The sequence below is a fragment of the Columba livia genome, chromosome 15, assembly GCF_036013475.1.
Source record: "Columba livia isolate bColLiv1 breed racing homer chromosome 15, bColLiv1.pat.W.v2, whole genome shotgun sequence".
In the NCBI taxonomy this organism is placed as follows: Eukaryota; Metazoa; Chordata; class Aves; order Columbiformes; family Columbidae; genus Columba; species Columba livia.
The window spans coordinates 7,815,915-7,838,910 of NC_088616.1; the positions used below are offsets into that span (position 1 = coordinate 7,815,915).

General features: G+C 40.7%; 1 protein-coding gene across 11 annotated transcripts in view; it reads left to right on the forward strand.

Moving 5' to 3' along the window:
- DNAAF8 (dynein axonemal assembly factor 8) overlaps nt 1-22,996 on the forward strand; it is an 88,280-nt gene that overhangs the window by 54,194 nt on the left and 11,090 nt on the right. For 7 of the 11 annotated variants that reach the window (XM_065030890.1, XM_065030889.1, XM_065030888.1 and 4 more), the window contains 11 exons: nt 1,711-1,865; nt 3,217-3,364; nt 6,210-6,341; nt 7,805-7,999; nt 9,280-9,606; nt 11,234-11,308; nt 12,925-12,978; nt 15,064-15,233; nt 19,243-19,438; nt 21,640-21,734; nt 22,830-22,950. In XM_065030890.1, coding sequence (XP_064886962.1) covers nt 1,711-1,865; nt 3,217-3,364; nt 6,210-6,341; nt 7,805-7,999; nt 9,280-9,606; nt 11,234-11,308; nt 12,925-12,978; nt 15,064-15,233; nt 19,243-19,438; nt 21,640-21,734; nt 22,830-22,950 — 1,668 coding nt within the window. The remainder of the gene's footprint in view (nt 1-1,710; nt 1,866-3,216; nt 3,365-6,209; nt 6,342-7,804; nt 8,000-9,279; nt 9,607-11,233; nt 11,309-12,924; nt 12,979-15,063; nt 15,234-19,242; nt 19,439-21,639; nt 21,735-22,829; nt 22,951-22,996) is intronic. The other 4 variants (XM_021291960.2, XM_065030896.1, XM_065030892.1 and 1 more) reach the window with 2 other exon arrangements.

Sequence of the window (22,996 nt, forward strand, 5' to 3'; positions counted from 1 at the left end):
CCCACCAGGTATATCTGACCCTTCAGTAATGAAAGCTTTACTGACCCTAGCAGGTATTCTTATTGATTTAGGATATGTGTATGGGAACTTTTTTTAAAGTGTTATCAACTAGAGAGGAACCAAAATCTTACCACCTGCAACCCTAAATTTTGACAATTCACATGTAATAGATGTGGCACTAATGTCAGTCTGGCTCAAAGCTTGCAAAATTAAAGCTGTAAAGTCAACTAGAAATTTTAGGCAAAGAAACACTCTGCCTGTCCCATCCTTAGTAATAAACACAATCTTTCCCTTGTTCTGTTGCCATTGCTTTGAACTACCAGGCTGAGCCTTGGTCAGATTCTTGAGGGAACAGATATCCATATCTCAGTCTAGAACTGGAAGAAACATTCACTGCTGCTAGTTCTGCCCCCAAAAAACAAGTGTAAGTGGGACACAGAGAATAAAATACTCCAACCTCATTGTATCATTTGGTTAGAGCCAAGAGAAATTAATGGGGCAGTGTAGAGGAAACTCAGGTAGAAGAAGAATTTGTCTTCAGAGCTCACTCTTGGCAGGTTGTGGAGATCTGAATGTACATTGTATACAGAAAGAAAAGCTATATTAGGACTATGACAATATAATAATGAAAGTAATGGTAAAAGTGAGACCCAAGATGATTAGAACAAAGCAAAGACCTCAGGTAGATCAGAGGTTTCAGGGAAAAATCTTGAGCTTGTTCTGTGGTACCTAGGATGGGGCTTAGACACTGCTCAGGAGGTCTTGTAGGCTCTTTCTCTTCAACTTGCTCATAGTATGTGTTGCCATCTTGTTGGCAGTGAGTTTGGGGTTCAACTTAAAAACCAGGAGTCTAAAATCCCAAAGTTCTAACCCAATGTAAGTTGCAGTTGCTTCTGCAGCCTTACCTGCTGGGATGAGGGCACCCAGACCTAGTAGATGAGAATCGGGTAGGAGAGAGTAGGCTGGTACCATTATCACGATGACCAAGGACAGGAATGTGTGAAATCACAGATGGTGCCAAAACAAAGAGTGAGGTGAGGTCATGATCACAGGCTGGTCCAAAGATTTGGGAGCCTGTGCCACAAGGCAAGCTCTGGGATGAAGGTTGAAGACAGGACTAAAGAAGTAACAAAAGGAAACAGAAGGTAGTGCTGAACAAGACTGTAGAAGCCAGCCACAGGCAGGACCACCAATAATAGCAGAGAGGAATGGCTGGGGTTGCTTCATGCACTTTATAGTGGACAAATTGCCAGTTGGTCTTGTTGACCTTATTTAGTTACTCATCAGTGTGGCCAGATTTGTCAGCTCTTTAGTCCCTGAGGGCACTGCCTGCTGTCGGGGTGCCAGCTGCAAGGGTAAGAGCTCAAACACAGCCCAGCGGGGGCTGGTGCACAGCCAGCATGTGAACTGAGAGCACAAATGCCACAAAGATAGATGAGTAGCTCGTAGCTAGATAGACCTGATGAGACAGACTATTTGGGGTAGATGATTCACAGAGATATTAGTGATGATGCCATAAGTTTTTCCATTCTAGATTGGCATTTGACAGTACTCATAATGAGCTGGGTAGAGCAAACAAACCGTAAAACACAGTGTCACCATTTGAGATGCTCTTCAGTTGGAGCCAGCCACTGTGAGAGTTGCGTTGCATTGATACCACAACTTCTGTGGAAATAATATGCTGCTTTTCTTACCTTTTTTTTGATCTAGGGGACATCATTTTGATGGTGTCACCTGTGGTATCTCCTCATGCATATGGTAATGTGATTTCGGTCTGTACTCGTCGGGGGTTTGTTCTGCAAGGAGTCAGACAGCTGCAGCTTTCACCCAAGCAAGCCGTTGTGCTGAGCATGACAACAAGTCAGGTACTGGACAGAATGCACAGCTCAGTTGATACCTTAAGCTACCAGTTGTTCTGAAACTAATTATGCTGTGAGCTTATGGGTGTGTGAGCCGACACTCCTCCAGTAAGTGTTCTCAAGGAAACTCATTCTCTCTTTACTAGGTAGCCAGCACTTGTGTTCTCTGTATTCCTGTGACTGGGACTCTGCTTTCAGTGCTGTTTTCTTCTTTAGTAGAAAAATCCCACCAGGCCTCAGCCTCTCACTGAGAACAAAAGTGTAAATTCATAATTGGGCCTCCTCCTGCTAAGGCAAATATGAATTTTACCATTCATCTCAAAATAAGCAAGAGCAGGCAGTAGCCCCATAAACCACAATAATAATTTCTGATCTGCGAATGTGTATTCAGACCAGTAGTCTTCCTCTAACAGACTGATGTTTGATTATGTACTTTCCAGTCCCTGTGGGACTGCTTATGGCCTTTCAGCATGAAGTCCCCTAGTTTAATGCATTCCAAATGGGTTGCAAAAAGATTTTTCCTATTGTCAAAATTAACTTTTTTTCTATTTTTCTCTGAGCCTCTGTCTAACATGACGATAGACTTGAGTTAGAGTACAGCTCGCATTTTGACAAGTCAGCCTAAGGAAACAGCAGTAATCATAAATGCAAGATTTCAGTCAACATTAATGTATGCAAGAAGTCCGATTCTATACTTCTTACACAATAAATCACCCAGGAATCACATGACACCTTCTCTTACAAAGGAGCGGACCCCTTTAAATTATCATACTTAGGGCTGTTTGCTGTGTCAGTCGGTAAATGCATCATTTTGTAAATTAAACTGCATACAAAGCCCCTCTTTTCTGCTTGTTCTGTGATCAAGCCTGAGGAATAACGCTGCTTCTGCCCATAATATTTTTGTAGAATAAGCATAAATTATTTATGGAATACTACAGCCTGAATAGCCAAATATTTGGAGTATGCTCCTAAACAGCCATTTAAGATGTTAACAGCAGCAACTATTGATTCAATGTGCTGTTTGGAGCTAAATGTTTCTGAAAAATCATCCCTTCATTTGGGACTCAAGATCATTTTTGCATCAGTGACTTAGGATGGTACCACATATCAGCTCAGCTATAACTGTTCTGGTTTTAGTCCAGCCCAGTTGCAAGGCAGAATACTTTTATGTTAAACTTCTTCCCTGAGGTTTAAATTACATTCCTCTGTCTCATGAACAGATGAACATCCAGCTACTGGAAGTTACTATGGCTCAGCTGGTGAGCTGTATCTTATGCCATCATAATTCAGGTATTTGCTGGAGCCCTATAGTGATTACATCTGGATTTATTATCTAATCTAACCCTCATTATTTCAGATTTCTGTATTTTGCCCTAGCAAGATTTCAAGTTCACCTGGTACCTGTTCTGCAAGAGGAGAGCTTTCTCCTGAACCACGCATGCACTGTCTCATCTTGTTGCTGAGAAAGGAGAATGCAAGTCATCACGTTCCCGCATTGGTAACAGGTAATGCTTTCACTGCTCAACAGCATTGAAAAGGTTTGCATTTCAGTGTGTGTGAGCTAAACATGAACAGTCTAACTACTGCTGTTACACTGCAGGGAGTATTTACTGAGAATATCAGGGCCTGATCTTACAGTGTTGCTATACGTATCTCCACACCCATGTGTAAATTGGTCATTACTACATATCCAATAGAACAGGTTGATCTTTGTCTGTTGATTGATCTTCAGCACTGGAGCCCCCTTGAACTTAAAATCATAGTGTAGCTCATGTTGGAAGGGACCTCAGAAGGTCTCTTCCAATGTCCTGCTCAACACAGCAGCAGCAATAAATTTGGATCAGGATGCCCAGGCCTTTTTTCAGTCAGGTCTTGAAAATCTGCGAGAACCGAGGTTCCCCCACATCTCTGGGCCTTTGTTCCAATGCTTGACCATCCTTATGGGGAGCTGTTCTTCCTTTATGTCAAGTTGAAACCTCGTCTTATTGGAATTTGTGAGCCTTGTCTCTTGGCTTCCCGCTGTAAACCTCCATAATGGACCCGGCTTCACCATCTCAATAACCTCCTCTTTGGTGTTATTGCACGGAGAGGTAGGGTAGCAAAAATATGTATGTGCCACTGAGCCTGAGGATAGCATCTGATCCTGTCAACCTCAGTCCTGAGTTCTGCATACTTCTGACTCCCAAGCACCTGAACTCATTTATATGTAGGTACTGTCAAAAAAGAGACAAATTGCTGTCCCAAATCATCTTACTTGAGTCAGAGCTTTGTTCTGAGGCTCTGGTTCTGGAAAAGTGTTACTTAGTTTTCTTAAGGAGGAGCTGACATTGGTCTCAAGTGGGGAAGATCCCAGGCAACAGCAGTGATCAGTAGAGAACAAAGAACCTGCACGCTTCTTCCTGCTCTGGCAGTGAGTGTGTTACCTGCAGGAGGAAAGTCCAGTCCATTCCTGAACCTGTTTTCTGCAACCTCCCCTTCAGACACCACTGCTGAGAAGAGGATCACATTTGCTGACCGCTCCATTAACACCACCACAAATGGCTCATGATGGAGACATTCATCCACTGCCTGATTACTTCCTTTAATCCATCCACAACAGAAAAGAAAGTTTAGAGGTTTGGAAAAAATGACAATTCAAAAAGTCTTCTGCTTTTTCTCCCGAGACTATCACAGAATGTTCTGAAAACATGTACATGCACAGCAGATTAATCACAGCAGACTAATTACAGCACTGTGTCACCTGCTGCCTGTAGACCCAAGGAAAGTTGCTCATTAGAGAAGTACAGTTTCTGCCACTTTTCTCACAAAGTGCCACAGATTATGTTTACAGTGTTCATGTTTTGCATGGGGAACTTTCCACTAGAAATATATAGGTGGGCACTGGAACAAAGGGTATTCTGGAAAGGTAAAATGTTTTCCCTCATTGTAGAGAGCTCAGATATTTGTTCTTTTGTTTGTAGATGGATTTTGCAAATCCCTCTTCCCGTGTGTTCTATGCTTGCTTCAAAACTGATCTACAGAGATACCTTAGTCCATATCCGGAGCCCTGGAGAGGGGAAGCCAACATTCTTGTCCCATAAGCTTTGGTTTAGCCTCTGGGAAGTATAGAATAGCACTAGGATTTGAGGATGGTAAATACCACACTAAAAAATTTTGCATTTGTAATCAATGGCCCCGAAAAGCAGTTACCTCTTCAAGGTCTTGAACCTTGTTCAGTTTTCAAAGCAAGGAAAAATTCAACAATCATTCCTGAAATAGAGCAGATATAGATGTCTTTGGGTAATGGATCTCTGTCTTGAGGCTCAAAGAACATAAACTTTTGTCCAAGCTTTATTTTTTGCCATGCATTGATTTTGAATAAACAGCAGGTAATGCTGCTGTGGCAGCAATGGCACATTTTTTGGTTACTCATGCCACTGAATTTTGAAAAACAGGTAGGTGATTGCCAATGGTACAAGCTCAAATCTCTTGTCAGTTCTGTGTTTGATGTCTGAGGTTTGCCATCATCCTCTAGCACTAATAATCCATTTCCCATGCTACACTATAGTAAATTTTTGACAGGCTTGTAGAAAGAAAACGTATACAAAGTAATTTTTTAAATAACAAGCCTTTAAAACTGTGGTCTGAAATATTATTACAGAAAGCTGAACTAATTGTTGTGAAAATGTACTGTATGCCAGTACCTTAATGTACTGCCTGTGTGTAGCCCAGCCTTTTGAAGGAAGAATGGGAATGGAGAAATTGCCAGTTTCAAGCACTTAGTGTCTCTAAAAGTGGTGTGGAACAGGTGTTTTCCAGACTGGGAGTTACAGGAGCAGAACATGATGTTTCTGTTCAGGTTTGTAATCCTACCAGTGACTTTGTGGCCACGTGGTGCTGTGCAGGGTACAGGACACTGGCCTTGCACCTGGGGGTACAAGACACTTTGAGGGCCTGCACTTGAGCACTGGGCTCAAGATTTGTGACTTCTCTCCCTTGGGGACGGCAACTTATTTAAGACACTAACTGTAATTCAAGAGCTGGTAGCATCTTCCATGCATTTGTTCCACATTTCAGTTCACAGCAGGAGTTAGAAAGTAATACACAACTGGGGTGCTGGGCACAAAGCAGAGGTGTCTCCAGAGAAAGCCGTGTTCAAGCCACAATTTTCAACAGCCATTTGCCCTGCTGTAAGTGAATATGATTTGTGGGAGAGGGGATAGTTAAGTTGTGTTTCATGTCTCTTAGGTAAGTTCAGCATGACCCACATTAATGTCTCCGTAATGAAACTGTGGTCAGATGAATCAAAACATTTGGTATGTTTTCATATCTAACTGCATCACACAACATTTTCTTGTGTTCTGTGCACAGGGCTGAGGAATGAACTGGCAAAGCAAGGCCTCCTTAGCAACGGGCAGAGCGGCCTGCCTGCTACCGCTGGGCTGGACCCCTCCGTCTGGTTTCATGTGGTTCCTTACACCGAGCCCTTGCTGCAGACTCTGGGTAGGTCGAAGCTATGGGAAATGCATTGTTCTCACTTTCATAAGGTCTGATAACCTTATTAGGGGATTTTCCTGAATGAGAAGAGCGTTACAAATATGCTTATTGTCTATAACAACTTGTTTAGTGTTCTGCTGTCTGTCAATCATAGTAACTCTCTTTGGATGTCTTCTCTTGCTGAGTAATGAATGGAAGAATCAATAGAAAAGTAAAATGGGAATACATTTTTTTAAAGTAAATGAAAAAATATATGGGAAAATATATTATTTAAATGTGACATGGTAACAACCCATTAAGCCTTAAACCACCAACCATAGTTACAAGATTAATATTCATCAATACATATTTTTTAATTTAAAGATAAGTCAAAATATTAAAATGAGATAAGTTAGTGGTTAAGCATGTAAAACTAGAACTTCCTGAAGTGATATATGTTGGCAACTGTAGTTTCTTCCATAGGTGCAGAGAAGGCACTTTTTCATTTCACTTTACTCAGATGTTCTTAATTTCAGTTTATACGGTTGAATTCATTTCAGTAACTCAATCATTCAAAGCTATGAAACTGATAGGACTTGAAAAAGCAAGTAAATATGTTTTCATGTTCAGTATGACTCACATGGGTAGGAGAGTCTTAAATCTACTAGTACTATATACTTGGAGGTCACGGTAATCAGATGTTTATTTCACTAACTACAGGTAGTGTTTTCTTAGTTATTTGGCAGATTAATATAGCTAAATTAATGTATTTATTTTAAATGCTGAGTATCAGAATTTTAAATTGAAGTATATTGCTCTTCAAAACCAAAGTAACACTACATCGCCAGGAAAAACAGTAATAAATGGATGTCATTTGCAATTTTCTGCTATTATGAAATGATAAGATGTAAGAATAGCTAAGCAAATAGATGCAATCCATACAATTACTTAAATAATAATTTAGTGAAACAGTGTGGAAAGAAACATAAGTTTCTGATGGGCTGGGGATTCTGCAGGCTATACTGTTCCTGATAGGACCATGGGTATATGGACAATATTGTAACAGACCCCATCTAGCCCTCGATTGTATGCTGTGTAATCTTCTAGAAAGCAAAATGAAATATCAATTTAATGTGCAGTCAGTCATTAGTTATCAATCTGGAATTGACGCCTTAAATAATTTTGGTATAGATCTATCAACTCTGTTTTATAGTGTGAATAAGGCTATCAAAATTAGGATTGAATATACTTGCTTTATGTGGCAAAAAGTAATTCAAGTTAAGGAGTGTGACTAATTAGTAAGGGCTGGCTGTGATACTGCTCCTTGTGCATGATTGTTTTTCTGGCCATGCTGAGCGGCAGTGTGAGGAGCAGTATCACAGTGAGGCACTGGCCTTTGCTCAATCAAGAATTGGTCAGTTCCTTCACACTAAAAAAGACTTGAGATTTATTTTTGTGGAGTAACTAGTTTTGGTGATCTCCCTGGGTAGGAGGAAACCTCAGTGCAGTGCCAGACCCCCATAACATTCCTCTGGATCTTTTACGCAATCGAACATATGCTTCCGACCCTGACATGGAGCAAGTTGTCATGCTGACGCTGGTTGGAGTGGATGCTATGAAGAATGCTGGAGAGCTCCTTCACCAGATCCTTCTTCCTGGGGACAGGAACCAATCTCAGAGTGCAGGTGATCGCAGGTCTTGGGGAGATCAGCAGAGGTTGGTCAGGAAAGGTTTACCATGTTTAGCTATTTTTATCATAGCAGAAACATTATGAAAAATGTGGTAGAAGGGGCCTCAGGAAGGAAGACGGGTTTCTTGTATAAAGAACTGTAGAATTTATCGTGGCTAGTCAGTCATAGACAAGGCCACTTTTCATAATGCAAACAGCTCAGGTGGGCATCATTTTCTTCAGAGAGTGTCACATTAGTTCAAAAATGTGCTTAGGTTTACTAAGCCTTTTATGTAATCCAGAGCACTGTGTCTCCTGTAAGTACTGGGAGATAATACTGCTGTGTAATTGGGGCACAGCAACAGGAATTCAGAAGTCGCAAACTGTTCTATCCACTGACATCCTTTGCGAGCAGAAGAAAGAGACTTCACCACTTCGTGCTTTGTTTCCTCATGCACAGAGGAGGAATAATGACACCATCCCCTGTGACAAATGCCTACAAATGCATGAAGAGCGCTGTGAAGTACTGAGCAGGATAATGACTTTATATAATTTCATGGTACAGATTGCATCAAACTGTACTAACACAGGAAGTGTACCAACAAAGGGCAGAAGTCTGGCACTGTCTTATACCACATTGTATCCTACTCTCTTGATGTAATAATATGGAGTAAATTCTGTATGACAGTAGGTGAGGAGGAGATTCTAGCTGACAAAAACTTCTAGAAACCTGCACTTATGGACTAAGGCCCTAAATATCTTGCTACATTGGAAGAAAGACTATTTTACAAACACAACAACATTTAAACTACTTTAGAGACAAGTCAGCATTAAATTGTAGCTTATTACTGTAATGAATACAGCTTACAATGAAATGTTATGAGAGGTGGTAAAGGATCTATCATTTTGGATTATATTGTGTCAAACCACATTGTTATCAGTGTATTCTCAGTGTTTCCCTTTCAACTCTTCTCCATTAGCTGTGTTCTCTAATCAAATCATGGCACTTATTCTCTGTGGCTCCCTGTTGATTTCCCAGATAGCCCATTTTTTGTTTCCACTGTAATGTAATTTCCTAGCATTTGTATCTTGTGGGTTCTCCCAGTATATATCTGCATTATGGTCCATTTTGGATGCAATAGGGGGTAAAGTAAAAGCAGCTTTGGAACTTGTTGTCTAGTTAAAAACAACAACAAAATCAATATGAATGTAGAACACTTGTCTCCAAAGGCAAACGCAGCTTCTATGAAACACATGCTGTCAACTGACGCTAAACAGATTTCTCTTGACTTGCAGAAAGACCCTATTTGGGATTCGAGCTCCTAGGTATCAAGTGGTTGCCCCATCTAACTGGACTTCAGGCCAGAGAAATAACCCCCTTTGAGGCTGGAGACACTTCCTGGCAAAGAAGCCTTGATATACTGATGTCAAACCCAGTCCTTGTGTGTGCATTACGGCAGATCAATGCCTTCAAAGTTCTCGCAGATGCATTGAAGAGATTAATGCAATGCAGGGAGAAGCCAAGTGAAAGTGGCAGTCTTCTACAGACAGTAATGGCCTTGACCCCAGAGGTGACATTCAGACAAGCCATCTTCTTCTTCACAGAGACAGATTTTGTAACTGGTAAGACATGTTTTTACCATTTATGATGCCTTCATGTGTAAGGTGCTTAGGGATTTCTTAAACTTGGACAGAAGAGTCTGTTGCTATGGGTTTTTCTCAGGCACAGGAAAACTTAATGATTTGGGGTTAAATTCCATGCTCGGCTGAATAATGAGGAGGGATATTAAATCAGCAGGACCCGGGTGAGGTGTTCTGCAAGATGGCCCATTAATTTAATGTGGCTATGTATGGCCTGGTGCCCTTTCTGAAGATCTCAAGGTGCTCCATAGATACTAAAGAGATATTACAGCAGTTTGCAGGACCTGTACATAATACTATGCATTTTGTCTCTGTTTGTAAGAGAAACTGGGAAAGAGAGGCCAAGATCTGTCTCACCTAAATGTGGGCACCAGATTGCAACACCTAAATTCTTGAGGCTAGATTCCCCAACCTTGCTGCTGTACTCAGAGAGACAAAGTTACTACCAATCTGCAAGAGCTGAAGAAAGCAGATTTCTTGAGCCTTTTTTATTAATTCTAGAAGAGAATGAAGAGCTCATGAGGAATGGAGACCTTTGTTGTCTAATTTCAGTGATATATGCTAGCATTGATATTTTAGCATAGTAAACCTGCTGCTTTCTGCCTGTAGCAATAAATGTGTAGCCACACCTAGTTAAACTAAATCACTGTGCAGGCTGTAGTGTTACTGATATCGGTTGCTTTGGAGCAGCAGAGAATGAGGTCCCACTGTTGTCTTCTAATGTGAAATATATTGGCATATCACCTCCATTCTTGAGGAAGCCTGACTCCTCGCACCTAAAGATAAACTGTTCTGAGCCTGATGATTTCTGATCATTCAGAAACAGAGATAAATCAAGACTGTGGTAACACCATGTATCAACTGAGGAAAAGTGACGCAGTTCCAGAAGTGCGTTCATGCTTTGTGATTTATAGCTCTTCTCCTATCTTTTTGTGGGGAAGAAAGGTCCTTTGTTGTCAACACAAACTTAAGATACTTGTGTCAAACACATAGTGCTTATGTAGCACTGAATTATAAATTGACTTTACTGAGTAGAAAGAAGAAAATGTGGTGGTGTCAGCAAAAAGGTATTAGTTCTGCTCTCACAAAAGTTAGATTTGACAATGAACTATGTGGGTGTTTGATGTCAGACTGGAGAGGAAGAAGAGGAAGCCTTCAAAAAAGAAGGCATCAGACACCTCAAATTACTGTATAAAGCTATAAGAATTCATGCATTGCTGCCCTTCGTTAGAGTTATCTTGAAACTTAAAAATGGGATAAGAGGAAAACAGAACTGTGAGATCAGTTTATCGAGGGTGGTTGTAATCACAATGCCAGCCTTTCCCACCAAAGCCATTGTCAAGAACATAGGAGCATAGCTGAAGCATTACTTCAGCATCCTGCACTCTCTCCTTTACAAAGTGATTATGTTTTTTTCCTCCTATTTTTGTTGTTGTGGAAGGAATGGAGAGGTCTCTGTGCTAAAAAACAGCTTTTCAGTATTTTGCAGCTGGTCAAACGTCTGCCATTTCCCTTGCTAAATAAAGTTGCCTTCATCACACCCTGCCCCCACAAACAGTGAAGGTCCCCATCTGTGAATTCATAAAAATACATCACCTTCCTTTTACAGATGCAGAACACCGCCCTGCTATGAAATACCTGCCACCACCTGGCAAGAGGTCCAGGGCTGAAGGTAAGATCAGAGGTATGCGCCAGTTGCTTCTTGGATAAAAAAAATAATTTCATAGTCTTAAAATAGATTGAAGAAATCTATAGCTCTGTGTCTTCTGCTATAGTCATCAAAATGGGATTAGTAAATCTTTGGTTAGACATCATAATCCCAAGCAATCAGGAAGAAAAGGCCAGATGGGTCTGCTTGGTACTGGGTTAAGGTGGTAGTACTGCCAGGTCACCATTCTGCGCAGCTCTGGGCATACCTGGATGACCTGCCTGAGGCTGGTGTGGGATGTAGGCTAGAAGAGCAATTAATGCCAGCTCTTTAGTAGCCCTTTTCAGATGTAGATCTCAAAGAAGATGAGTTTCACTATGTTTTAAGGAGGGATGATTGAAGCCTAGAGGGGTGAAGTGTGTTGATTGCCATTGCCCAACAACTGAGTGACAGAGCAAAATGCACATTTCCTACATCTCAGACAGGGACTCTGTTCTTTGCATGACAGTGCCACCCCAGTCACCACATGCTTCACAGATCCTAGAAGTTCTTTCAAATAACTCAAATACTAATGAAAAAAACGGTACTGGGAGGATGTGAGCTAAAGAGCTACGAGGCAAGAGCCTCGGAGCTGGTTCCACCTTCTATATGTACTCTATGATTCCAGCAAAATAAAAGAAAGACATGTGGGAAGAGAAAAAGGTCTCAGTGAAAGAAAAGAACACTTTGACTAGATACCTTCCAGATACATTGCTCTGGGAAACAGAAATACATGGATTTCAGACAGGAATAAACACAAAAGAATGGTAATGATTTTGTTTTGGTGAACAGATTTTAGTTTTCTGTTATCTACCTTGCATGTCATACTGGTTGAAGTTGCCAATCACTAGAAAAGGAAGTCCTTTATCAATCTGATGAAAGTTTCTCCTCATTGTGCCCCAATCCAAGATAACTTCTCAATTCTTACATGCCTTGAAGTGCCTTAAATTTTGCTCACCTCTCCAGGTCACTGCAGGTTTTACATTAGACTGAGGAAATGTTTTTATATAGGCTTTTGTCGTAAGTTCTGACTCACCAGACTCCTTTATATCACTTGGCTCTTATGAAGAACCACTGAAGCAATGATTCCATGCTGCTTGGGGAATGTCAGTGAGGTTTTATCAGCAGAGCTGAGGAAAGGACTGAACAACAGATCTGATCTCAGTAGATGTGTAGTCACAATACATAGCCCTCCTTTGCTTCCAACAGCACAGGAGGGGACGTTAAACAAAACACCTGAGCTCCTCAGACTTACACTGGAAACACGGCAGCTTCTAACTGAACTGAAAAATTGGGAGCACAAAGGTAGCTTAAAACCACCATTACCCACTCCCTGAAATACACAGAAAATGTAACCAAGATTCAACATGATTTAGTACTTGGAGTCCCTTTTGGTGTATGCTATTGGTCTTACTGAAGAAATGGTGAGTGAGTCATCTTCCAAGGTGTCCCTATACACCTGAAATCAAGCCATGCATGTCCCAGTATAACGTTTTAAAATAACAGTGTGTTGTTGCACTGTTGGGTGCATTATGTGAGGATGGTAACAGAATTCTCAAATGATTGTCCCAGAACATGTGTACCAATCAAATCTCTCTGCTTTTCTTATTTAGTGGGAGCAAGCCAGAGATGCCGTGCAGAATCCCTGTTTACCTACTTGCAAACAGGTGAGAGAAGAGCAAATGGAAAAATGTGATTTCATAACAGCTTTGTGGAATTAACTTGTCTAGATGTACCAACCAAAAATAAGCAAAAGGGTTAAAGCAACTCCTTCCTTAGGCTTAAATACAGGCTGTGATATGTGCTCTTTTCTAAGCATGCCAGGAAATCTGGTATTTGCTTCTCTTGAGTTCACACTTATTTTAAGCCACACACATCTCTAAAGTATTGTATATAAATAGTATATAAAATAAACAGTATTTTTCACAGTTACACAATGAAATCAAAACCTATGTAATAATTTTATTGGGAAAAAGTCATGGGCCGTGAGAAAGGGATCTAAAAATATTCCAAAGTGGAAAACCAGAACACAGACCAGACAACTTGGGCAAAACTGGAAAGGTCACTAAACAGGCAGAACTGGAGATGGATATCGGGCATGTTTGAGGTCTGCTAAGCAGTCACCTTTGGTAATTAATGATCAATAGACACTGTTCCATTGATAGATAGTGGTATTTTTTCTAACAGTTGTTACTCATAATCACCAAGGAGAGAAAACCACCTCTAGGTGGCAAGGTCTTCTCCCTGTTTATGACATTTGGTTTTGACCAAACCAAGATGGCAAAGAGACATAAGACAAATCCCTCCTGAAATGTCTAAAGCACATAAATATGCAGCATGTAGTGATTCACATACCACAAGAATGAGAATGTTTGCCCAGAAACATAGCAGATGGTGAATAAAACAACTTGAGGACAATGAACGCTCATGTAATGGTATACGGTTGAGATTGCTGTTCTGTATGCGAGCAGCTGAGTGGATCCAAGCAGCTTGCAGGCTGTTGCTATGGCACTTAAACCTTTCTATTCAAGAATGATGCAAGGAAAATAGCAGATCTTTACTAGAAGGGCTCCCTGAACAATAAGGGTTAAGTTTCCATATCAAGTGGGGGAGTAGTAATCTTGCTTTTTATTTTTGATCCCATATTTCTCTTTCATAAATCAGCAACGTACATCTTGCCATTTGAAAATAACAGTATGCATTAAATTATATGTAGCATTGTTGCTGCTTTGTTGCATTGACATCTGCATAATTAGTAGTGGGGTGCACAGGAAACACAAAATGACGTTTTATGTACACAAACAGATAATCATGGATCAATTTTAGCAGCCTGCAGTACTGTTACCTCATGCTTCACGCTAATTGCCATGGTTAGGCACCAGCAGTTAATGGTCCTAGCTGACTGGTTCCAACACCGCAGTTGCCAGTAAATCTTCAAAGGATATTATTAGGATAAAATAGTAACTATATTCCTAGTAATAAGGTACTTAGGTTAGTGAAACTAATAACTTGAAAATGCTGTCATTTAAAAATGAAATTTAGGTATTTTCTGCCTTTTAGTACATTTTGTATCATTAGACAGCAAAACTATATTGGTCTCTTGTTTTCTGTTGCTCATAGCACAGCGAGTGCTGCACCTGGCTGGCAGCTCTGCTGAGAGAGCTTTGTCAGTAACAAAAAGTTTTTGCTGAAATTTCAGTTTTAGTAAACGCGTTCTATTTGTAATAGGTTTAGAACATTAATTGGGACCTGTCATACTTGTTAGTGCCTCTGTGAAATGTAGCTCTAACAGAGAGATACAGAACACAGGGAGATAAACTGTGAGTAATAAGAATTTAATAACTGCCTCAAGGATTATATCACATAATCACTACAGTTCACATGAAAAATGTAAAAGGAAATATTTTATCCCTCTTAAAACATTAATCTATAATATAAAGGGTTCAGTCTTATCCTACAGACCTGCCACTAAACTTTTTGGACTCAGAGCAGACTTCCTGAAAAAAAAAAACTACAAGCCTAGGCAGCTTTAGATATCTTTTTCAACTAAAAATTAAACAAGTCAAAACAAAATAAAATCATATATACACAGATATTTTTAATGGACTTGTTCAAGTTTTTGTGAACTTCATGCCAGCTTTTGGATAACCCTCTTCTACAGATGTCTGTCCAGGCTAGTAAACAAATATCGCTGTATGTTTTACCTCCATTTTTAGGAGAGCTCTGGGTTTCACTGGTGTGCTTTGTTACAGGCGCCCAGATTCTTTGCACAGTGCTGCTGATCAAACCTGGTGCCTGGAGCCACAGTCTTGCAAGGATCCTCCGAAAACTTGACCTAGAAAAATTCAGAGTCGTTGGGATGAAACACATAAACCTGGAACCAGACGTTGCCTTAGGACTCCTTTCTTCTGAAGTAAAACAGGTTTGTTAAGAAACTGGCAGAAACTGGCTTGGGGTCAGAGTGGGGAAGTATGTTAGCAAGTGAAAAATCCATTCCTGAAAAAAACAATATTTCCCATCCGGGATTTGTGAGTTGTTGAAGTGAACTATATAGCACAATCAGATCTGTACTGGCAGCAGACACAAAGCAAGCTGACATGCTGACAGCTTCTTTTATCGCATGCCATAAAGAAGCAGACCTGGTTTCTCTAAAACAAAAGTTTGGAAGATACAGGCAATACAGACCTCCCAGGAATTTGTGTTGTCGCTAATTTGCAATGCTGACTCTTTAGCTGCAAAACAGGTGTTGTCTCCGTCTTCCCCAAGGTCATTCCAGGTAGGACACATCTGAGGAGCACAACACAGCCCCTGCACGTGTGTCTGCTTCTCCTGCCATGTGTTTGAACCTGGGAGCAGGGAAACATTCATTGCACTGCCAGAGGATCTATACCTCTGGAGCCCTGTTACCTTGTATTACATTATATATACAGCTGAATCTCTGTTCCAGGAGGCCTGTGTTCAAGAGTCTATAAAAATGACCTGCAAAGAGAAAAAATTGAGTTAGTGTCATTTCTTATGTCTAATAGGCAATAAAGAGGGTTCTTAAATCTTGAGGTGTTAAAGGTTTTTGTTATCTAAAACTAGATTTATGTTTCTGCTCTTTTATAGCATTAGATTTTTTTTCCCCAAACTAAAATATTCTGAGATTAATGTAAAGATACTGAGAAAGCCAGGAAACTGAAAGCTGAGCATTTTAGAGGAGTTTAATTATGTTTGTCCCCTTAAACAATACAAAGATCCCCAAACAACAACAACAACAAACCCACAACAACAACCAAGCAAACAAAAACACACAGAAAAAACCCTACCCAACCTTGTTATTTGACTACTTTCATGAAGACATTTAACCAATTAACTTTGACAGAAAACAAGCCTTTACAATTGATATTGCTCTTGAGTTAGGTCAGGAGGGTTTATAGCACTCTTTCATATAGAAATTTCTAATAGAGGCTTCCAGAAGAAGATGGGAACGTGTCAGGAGAGTGCTCTAACATAACTGTCAGTCGGGAACAATTAATACTTTCTGCACGTTAGCAAAGCAATGGAGCACAAGCAGTTGATTTTTAAATATTTACAGACCACTGGTAAGACTGATATAGTGGCTGTTAGAGTTGATGGGGAAATGCTTTCCAATATGGCTTTTAATCATACAACTAGCTACAAAAATGCTTAGTTGATCATCTGAAACAGAAAACATTTTAAAAAATCCAGATGTCTACCTCGGGAAGTAATGTAGATATGTGTGGGGTAAATCTGAAGAGAGGTTGTTTCATAAAAATTTTCTCTTGTTTTTGGAGTTCTCTAACACACTAGAGCTGCTGTTGAGCGTTGATTTAGTTTCCTTGAAGAGCTGGTGACTAAGGAGTTTAAAAATTACAAACTATCGGGGTTTTGTTCGCAGAAAAAAATGCAGGTTTTGAAAGTGAGAAAGCAGAGATAATAGTCTGCCCCTGGCAAGGGGGAATGGACAGTAGGAAATGCTTTCTGCAGTACAGGGCCTCCTTTTCATTTTTAGAACACATCTAAATGCCTTTCACTCATGAGGGCTGAAAAAGGCTGAGCTCCCAACACAAGTAGGTAGATTTTCAAAAAGCCTCAGCATGCTTCAGGGACTGGGTTATTTTGAAAATCTGGCTTGTAAGCATTACAATGGCAGCTGGTGGGGGCAGAACTCTTTTACAGCTGAATTTCATGTAAAGCATTTGAATTGATGTTCATTGTTGATCTGTTTCTCAGTGTAGGGTGCAGTGGGATACAGTGCTGTTTTTAAAATGGGAGTCTTAATATGGGGACAAATTGCTGAAATTTAGCATTTTCTGTTGAAGAACATGAAGCCAGCGTGTCTGACCCTTCTAGGAATTCTGCCTAGGGCTTTTTCTCTCCTTACACAGAGCCTGGTCCAAAATCAATCTCCAAAAATCTCTAGAAAACACCTACGTGTTCTGCAATGTGCCAGTTTGTTTTGTGTACATAGTACTTGGTAGCAGAATTGGGTTTTATTCTCTGGTAGCAAGACTACCTAGCATTTTATTCCTCTTTCAAATGTATTATTTACATGCAGGCTGACAGAAATCCTCAGCAACATGATTTCGGATGCATGATTACTTTTTCAACTTAAACTAACATTCAGCTTCTAAGTAGCTTTTGGCATACAATAAATAATGGATTGGTCTGCTGAGGTTACCCAGTCACAGGAGCCATGATAATACTTTTTATCTGAAGTTTAATAATAATTTTTTAAAAATAAAGGTCAGGTAAATAGTGCTGACATTGTCTGCTCAGCTCCTAGCGTGACCTGATTGTGTTCAGATGGTGAGAAGCGATGGCTCCCGAGGGAGCTCTGCCTGGGGAGGATGTATCTCCTTTCTGTGCTTACCCAGCAGATCCAGTCCTGCAGAGATCTGTGGGTTTGGACACTAGCTATAAAGCTTGATTTTATAGCAGGACCTGATCATTCTGTTGAGGATTACCTGATACGATTGCCTGCAGTAGCAGGTCGCTGGACTCAATAACTTGACGGATTCCCTCCAGTCCTATCTTGTGATTCTAAATGGAGAGGCAGAAGGACAATTTTGCTGCTTTTTAATCCCGTTAGTCCTCCCGAGCCAGCACACAGCTGGAGCTTCCTCTCCGTCTGCATCACCAGAATTACTCACTGAATTCAAGTCAGCTGCACTCATGCAATCTCACCACAGCTGCTGGGTGTCAGTGAGGACACGGTTTGAAGACGGTGCAGAGGCAGGATGTAAATAAAGGCATCATTTGGCTGGCAGAGTCTAGAGCAGATGTGAGGATGTATCAGAAGGAAAGAAGTCACCTTGACTCCCTGACACCACCAGTAGCAATTAGAAACAACATTGTCTTTAACCCAACGTCTGCACCTTTTCTGGGGAATAACTGAAAGAAAATTGAGGCAAAAGGGGCTTGTTATGTGGATCTAAAAGCACTGTTTAGAAGCTCTGGAAGAAAAACATTTAATTCATTATGGTTTGTATAACAGAAAACATGTCTCTGAACATTTTCTTTTGCATATGTTTCTGCCATGGATGAATCTTGGTATGTTCTATCCAGTCCTTTTGAAAGTTTTCATTAAGTCATGATCACTGTTTTCGGAGAAGGCCCTTAGAAAAGTGGACTATATACATATTTTTTAAGCATATTTTTAAGCATATTTTTTATGCAGAAAAGGTTTAATTTTGTATTATATAGACCAGAATAAATGTCAGAATTTTGCAGTATATAATGACATGCTGAAACTCTTCATCCTCATCTAAACAGAGCTGTGTTCTCCCAGGAGAGCCTGTGAAACTTTCCTGTATGTTTTGCATGTGCAGTCACGCGATGGGATTGAAATCCCAGGAGTTCCTTTGCTCTGGGTTTCCATAGGGTGGGAGGCTTGACAAACATCACTACATGGATCGCATCCCTTACATAACTGACCAATTTAAGAACAGGGGGGCTTTCTCATGGATAATTTTTCATTTTTAAATGCAGGAGAGAATATAAGGATTGAGCCAATGGTTTTGAGTTTATAGCTTACTTCTTAGAAATACAGTTTAGAAGGGATGCAAGTGAGAGATTATTTGGGTCAAAGTCAGTGAATGGTTTTGTATGATAGAAAAGTGAAAGAGGCCTTGAAGTATTTTATCTCTGTATTTTTAAGTGGCACGGTGGGATGTTTTTTCGGAAATGTTTTATCTAGAGAATTGCCACACTCTGGTGCTTTTAGAAAGGTTCAAAAATAGAATTAAAACCTACAGGGGGCTGAATGATGATTTGCACATATATTGCAAAGAGGAGAAAAAGCAGGGTAGTGGCAGATCTGTTTGCTTCAAACTGGGATGGGTCTAACCGAAGGAAAGCTGGGATGAACCCTGCACTCACCAACACTGCTCATTATGACCTGTTGCCTCTCTGTTATTTCTTTTCAGGATCCTGCTGTTTTAGAAGCCCATTGCACCTACCTTACCTCAGGCACTGCTCTTGTGCTGTGTCTTCAGAGACCAAACGCTGTGAAGAAGCTGATAGATTTACTGGGGCCAGAGGATCCTAAACTAGCCCAAGCACTAGATCCATTCCTCTGGAGGGCTCAGTATGGCATCAGCACAGTCCAGAATGGATTTTATGGTAGGTTTTTGTAAAAGAAATGTCTGAAGTCTTAGATATGACAACGGAAAAACAAATATATTAAGTCCTGTTACCTCTTCCATTGTCAGTACAGACCTAGCCTTGGCAGGCAGTAGAGACCACTATTCCCTAGAAAGCTTTCATTGTTTTCTTGGTGGCTGAGTATGTCTCAAGCTATGAAATATTCTCCTAGAAATATTTTAAAAAGGTTTATTCCCAGAACAGCTCTAGATCTGTCTTCCATCAGAACGGATTTCCTTTGATCTCTTCGCTGCTTGGTCATTTTGTACTTTTAGCTTGGTTATTTTGTAATTATCCCCAAGAACCCATCTGTCTTCTATCTGCTGTGAGTCCCCTCCTGATAACTTCATAACCCATTGGCCAACTGCAACCAGATATCACAGAGGGATAAAAGACTCCAGGACACCAAGTCTCCTGTAACATCTCAACACATTCATGTCTGGCTGGAGAGAGGTGATCAAAAGTTCCTCTCACTGAGGAAAGCAGGTAAACTTGGCTGTTTTGCATTCGGAGAGGCTCTTGCCAGCTGGCACACCAGCTAGTTGGCATCCTCTGTGTGCCGAATCAGTCCCAGCTCATCCGCCAGCAGGACAGGAACCAGGATGTTGCAGTGTGTAGAGTGGGTGGGTGGGATGGGAGATAACCCAGAGTGTGGGGGGAAGATGGGAAGTATCGCTGGAGAGAGTGGCCTATGGAGAACAAAGGGTATCGCTGGAGGGGGCCTGGGCTGTTGCCCCAAGGAGGGAAGGATGCATTTCAAAAATTCATAAGGAATTAAGCATCATTGGTTCACTGCCCATTAATTGTCTTGTACTTTGAGCAAAATGTTGCCAACTTTGGGAGCATTTGTGTCCTCTGTAATGGCATCAATGATGTAAACAAGGAAGATTTGACAGGGAGGTACATAAAGGATACTGCACAACCCGTATGCTGTTGACTAGTGCAATTTTAGGATTGTAAACTACTGCATTAAGGGCTCTTGCTTTACAGTACCTAGAATTATGAAGTTCAAACAGGGCTGAATGCTCTAAGAGCAGTAAGAGATGATTCCTTGAACGTGTAGCCTGCAACACTGGTAATATTGCAGAGGATATTTGCATTTTGTGGTTTGTATCCTGGGAGTATGGATCTATGCCAGGACATTGACAATCTATCTGAACTCCAGTTATATAGAAAGAGCTTTTCCTTCTCTAACGTTTTCCACCCACAAATCTCCAGACATTCTGAGTAGTGCTTTATAAAACTGTTGCTTTATAGGGAAATATTCAGATGCTAGGCCTGGAGGGACCTTTCAAGTCACTGACTTCAGTTAATTCTCTCACAGTCGATCACATAATGTATTCCCTTTCATAAGCTTCCACCCCAACTGGATGGTTGTTACAGAACTGTGCTGCTCTGATAGCTAGAAATCTTACATTTTCAAACTTAAATATAGTCATATACGGTTTTTATCCATTTTTTCTCATGCCAGTACCTGTACTTTAATTTAAGTAGTTCTTTTTTCTTCTCTGACCTTTTCTACCCTGATGTGTTTATCAGAAAAAAGATTCCTTCTCAGCTGGGTAAAACAAGACAAGATCTTCTAGTTTTAACTCTTCAGATGATTCTCCATTCCTTCCATGATCTTCACATTATTTCTCCGTACCTGTTTGAGTCTCAGTTTACCTTTCTTGACTGCAGTTGAAGAGAAAAATATACTGCTATCCGCAATGTCTCATACTAATTCTGATTTCTGTTATAAATCAGAGCACTCAGCGTATTTGGGACTTGCATTATTGTTACTAAGCACATTTGTTTTACTAACTGGTAGCTCCTTCCCATTCAGTAAGACCAGCCTGATGTGGTACAGAAGCAAAGGAACAACAATGGGGGGATTGGAGCTGTTACTGAAGAGTTTCACAGGCTCCTTAACATGATTTTCTTGTTACGAAATAGGAGTCTTGTTTACATGAAGAACAAGTTGAGTGATAATAGAACAGAATCAAAATACCAAGAAGGCAATGGAACTATTCTAAATATAATGGTTTAAAATGTTTGCTATTACTGTACAGAACAGCTGGCCTTTAAAGCAATTACTTCAGTAAGCTGCACATCATCAATCTCTCAGAAAGATGAGTGTGAGTCTAGAGAATGTTTAATTCATGGCCTGAGAGAATCTTCCCATTGTATTTATTTCTCAGGCTCCAAATCCTATCAAAGAGCTGTCCGGGATATGAAGCTGTTTTTCCCAGAAGGGCTGTGCTGCACTGAGTGTCAGACGTTAGAGGAGGAAGAGGTAGGATTGTGCCCTTTCCTGAGGAGTGTCCTGCTGTGTCAGAGCAATGGCTTTGGCCTTGCTGTTCCATGATTTTTTCCTATTATGTTTAGATTTTTTTTTTTTCCTGTGTTTCATCAGCTCTTGAGTTTTTCTTCTCCTGTGGATGTTCCTACCACAATGTGCTACCTTTGTATTGACCCAGGCAGTCTTGGTGGATAAGTGCTTTTTCAGATGCGTTTGTTCGGTAACCTGTGCTGTGAATTCAGGAGGGCCCAGGGCTCATACTTCAGAAACAAAGTTCTCAGATAGAGTTGACATCGCTCGGGAAACCTCTTGGCTTGCATTGTTGGCAGTGCCAAGAAGTGTCACCCACTCCTTCTCATCTGGCCCTTCACAGTATATAGCTGCTGGTCTCCAATTCAAACCACTGTAATTTGCCAAAGGTGAAAATGAAACAATGAGTCTTTCCTGTTCAACTAGTTTTGTACATCACTTCCACTCTGATAATTCTGAAATGATTGGGTTATACCCAACAAAGGGATGGGAATTTTTGAGCCTTGCTATGTCCACATGGTGCAGAGGTGACCCAGCTGAGTTAGCCCAAGGACATTAGCTCTGGAACTGGAAGCAGCCAGCCACATCTCTAATATGCCTCACTAATGTGGATGCCCTCCCTCTGCAACTCAGTCCAGAGCATCCTGGCTGTGCTGTGCTGTGCTGGGATGAGTGGATGTGCCAGATCATTCAGAGACAGAAGGGAGCTGCTGCACACCAGTGTGGCACCAGATAACAATGTCAGACATGCAGTCCTTGAGTTTTTTGCCTTGAAAAGATGGGAGCAGAGACCTTAGAAAGATGTCTGGCTGTAGGACCTTTAAAAGAATGACAAGATGCTGTACTGAATTAAGTCTCAACAAAAAAAAAGAATGCATGTAAAATGTTCTTGTATCTCTAGACAAGCAGGTGTTTTCTAGGCTGGCAATTACAGAAGTACACAGCACCAACAAAAGCTTCACAGCTTGACTGAATCAGTACTTAAGAAGTGTTATCCTTCCTGATTAGGTAACGATGTTCGCATGACTTGACTCTTTCTCTCTCCATTCCCTACTGCAGATCTGTAACCTGAAACGTGACCCTATAGTCAGTTTGGAAATCAAGAAGCAGCGCAAGATCATAAAACATGAAACAGGACGGCAACTCAATTTATTGGGCTCTGAGCAACCATACAATCTTGGTAAGGAAATGCACAACTCTTGCTGTAGATTGTGACTGTTATTGAT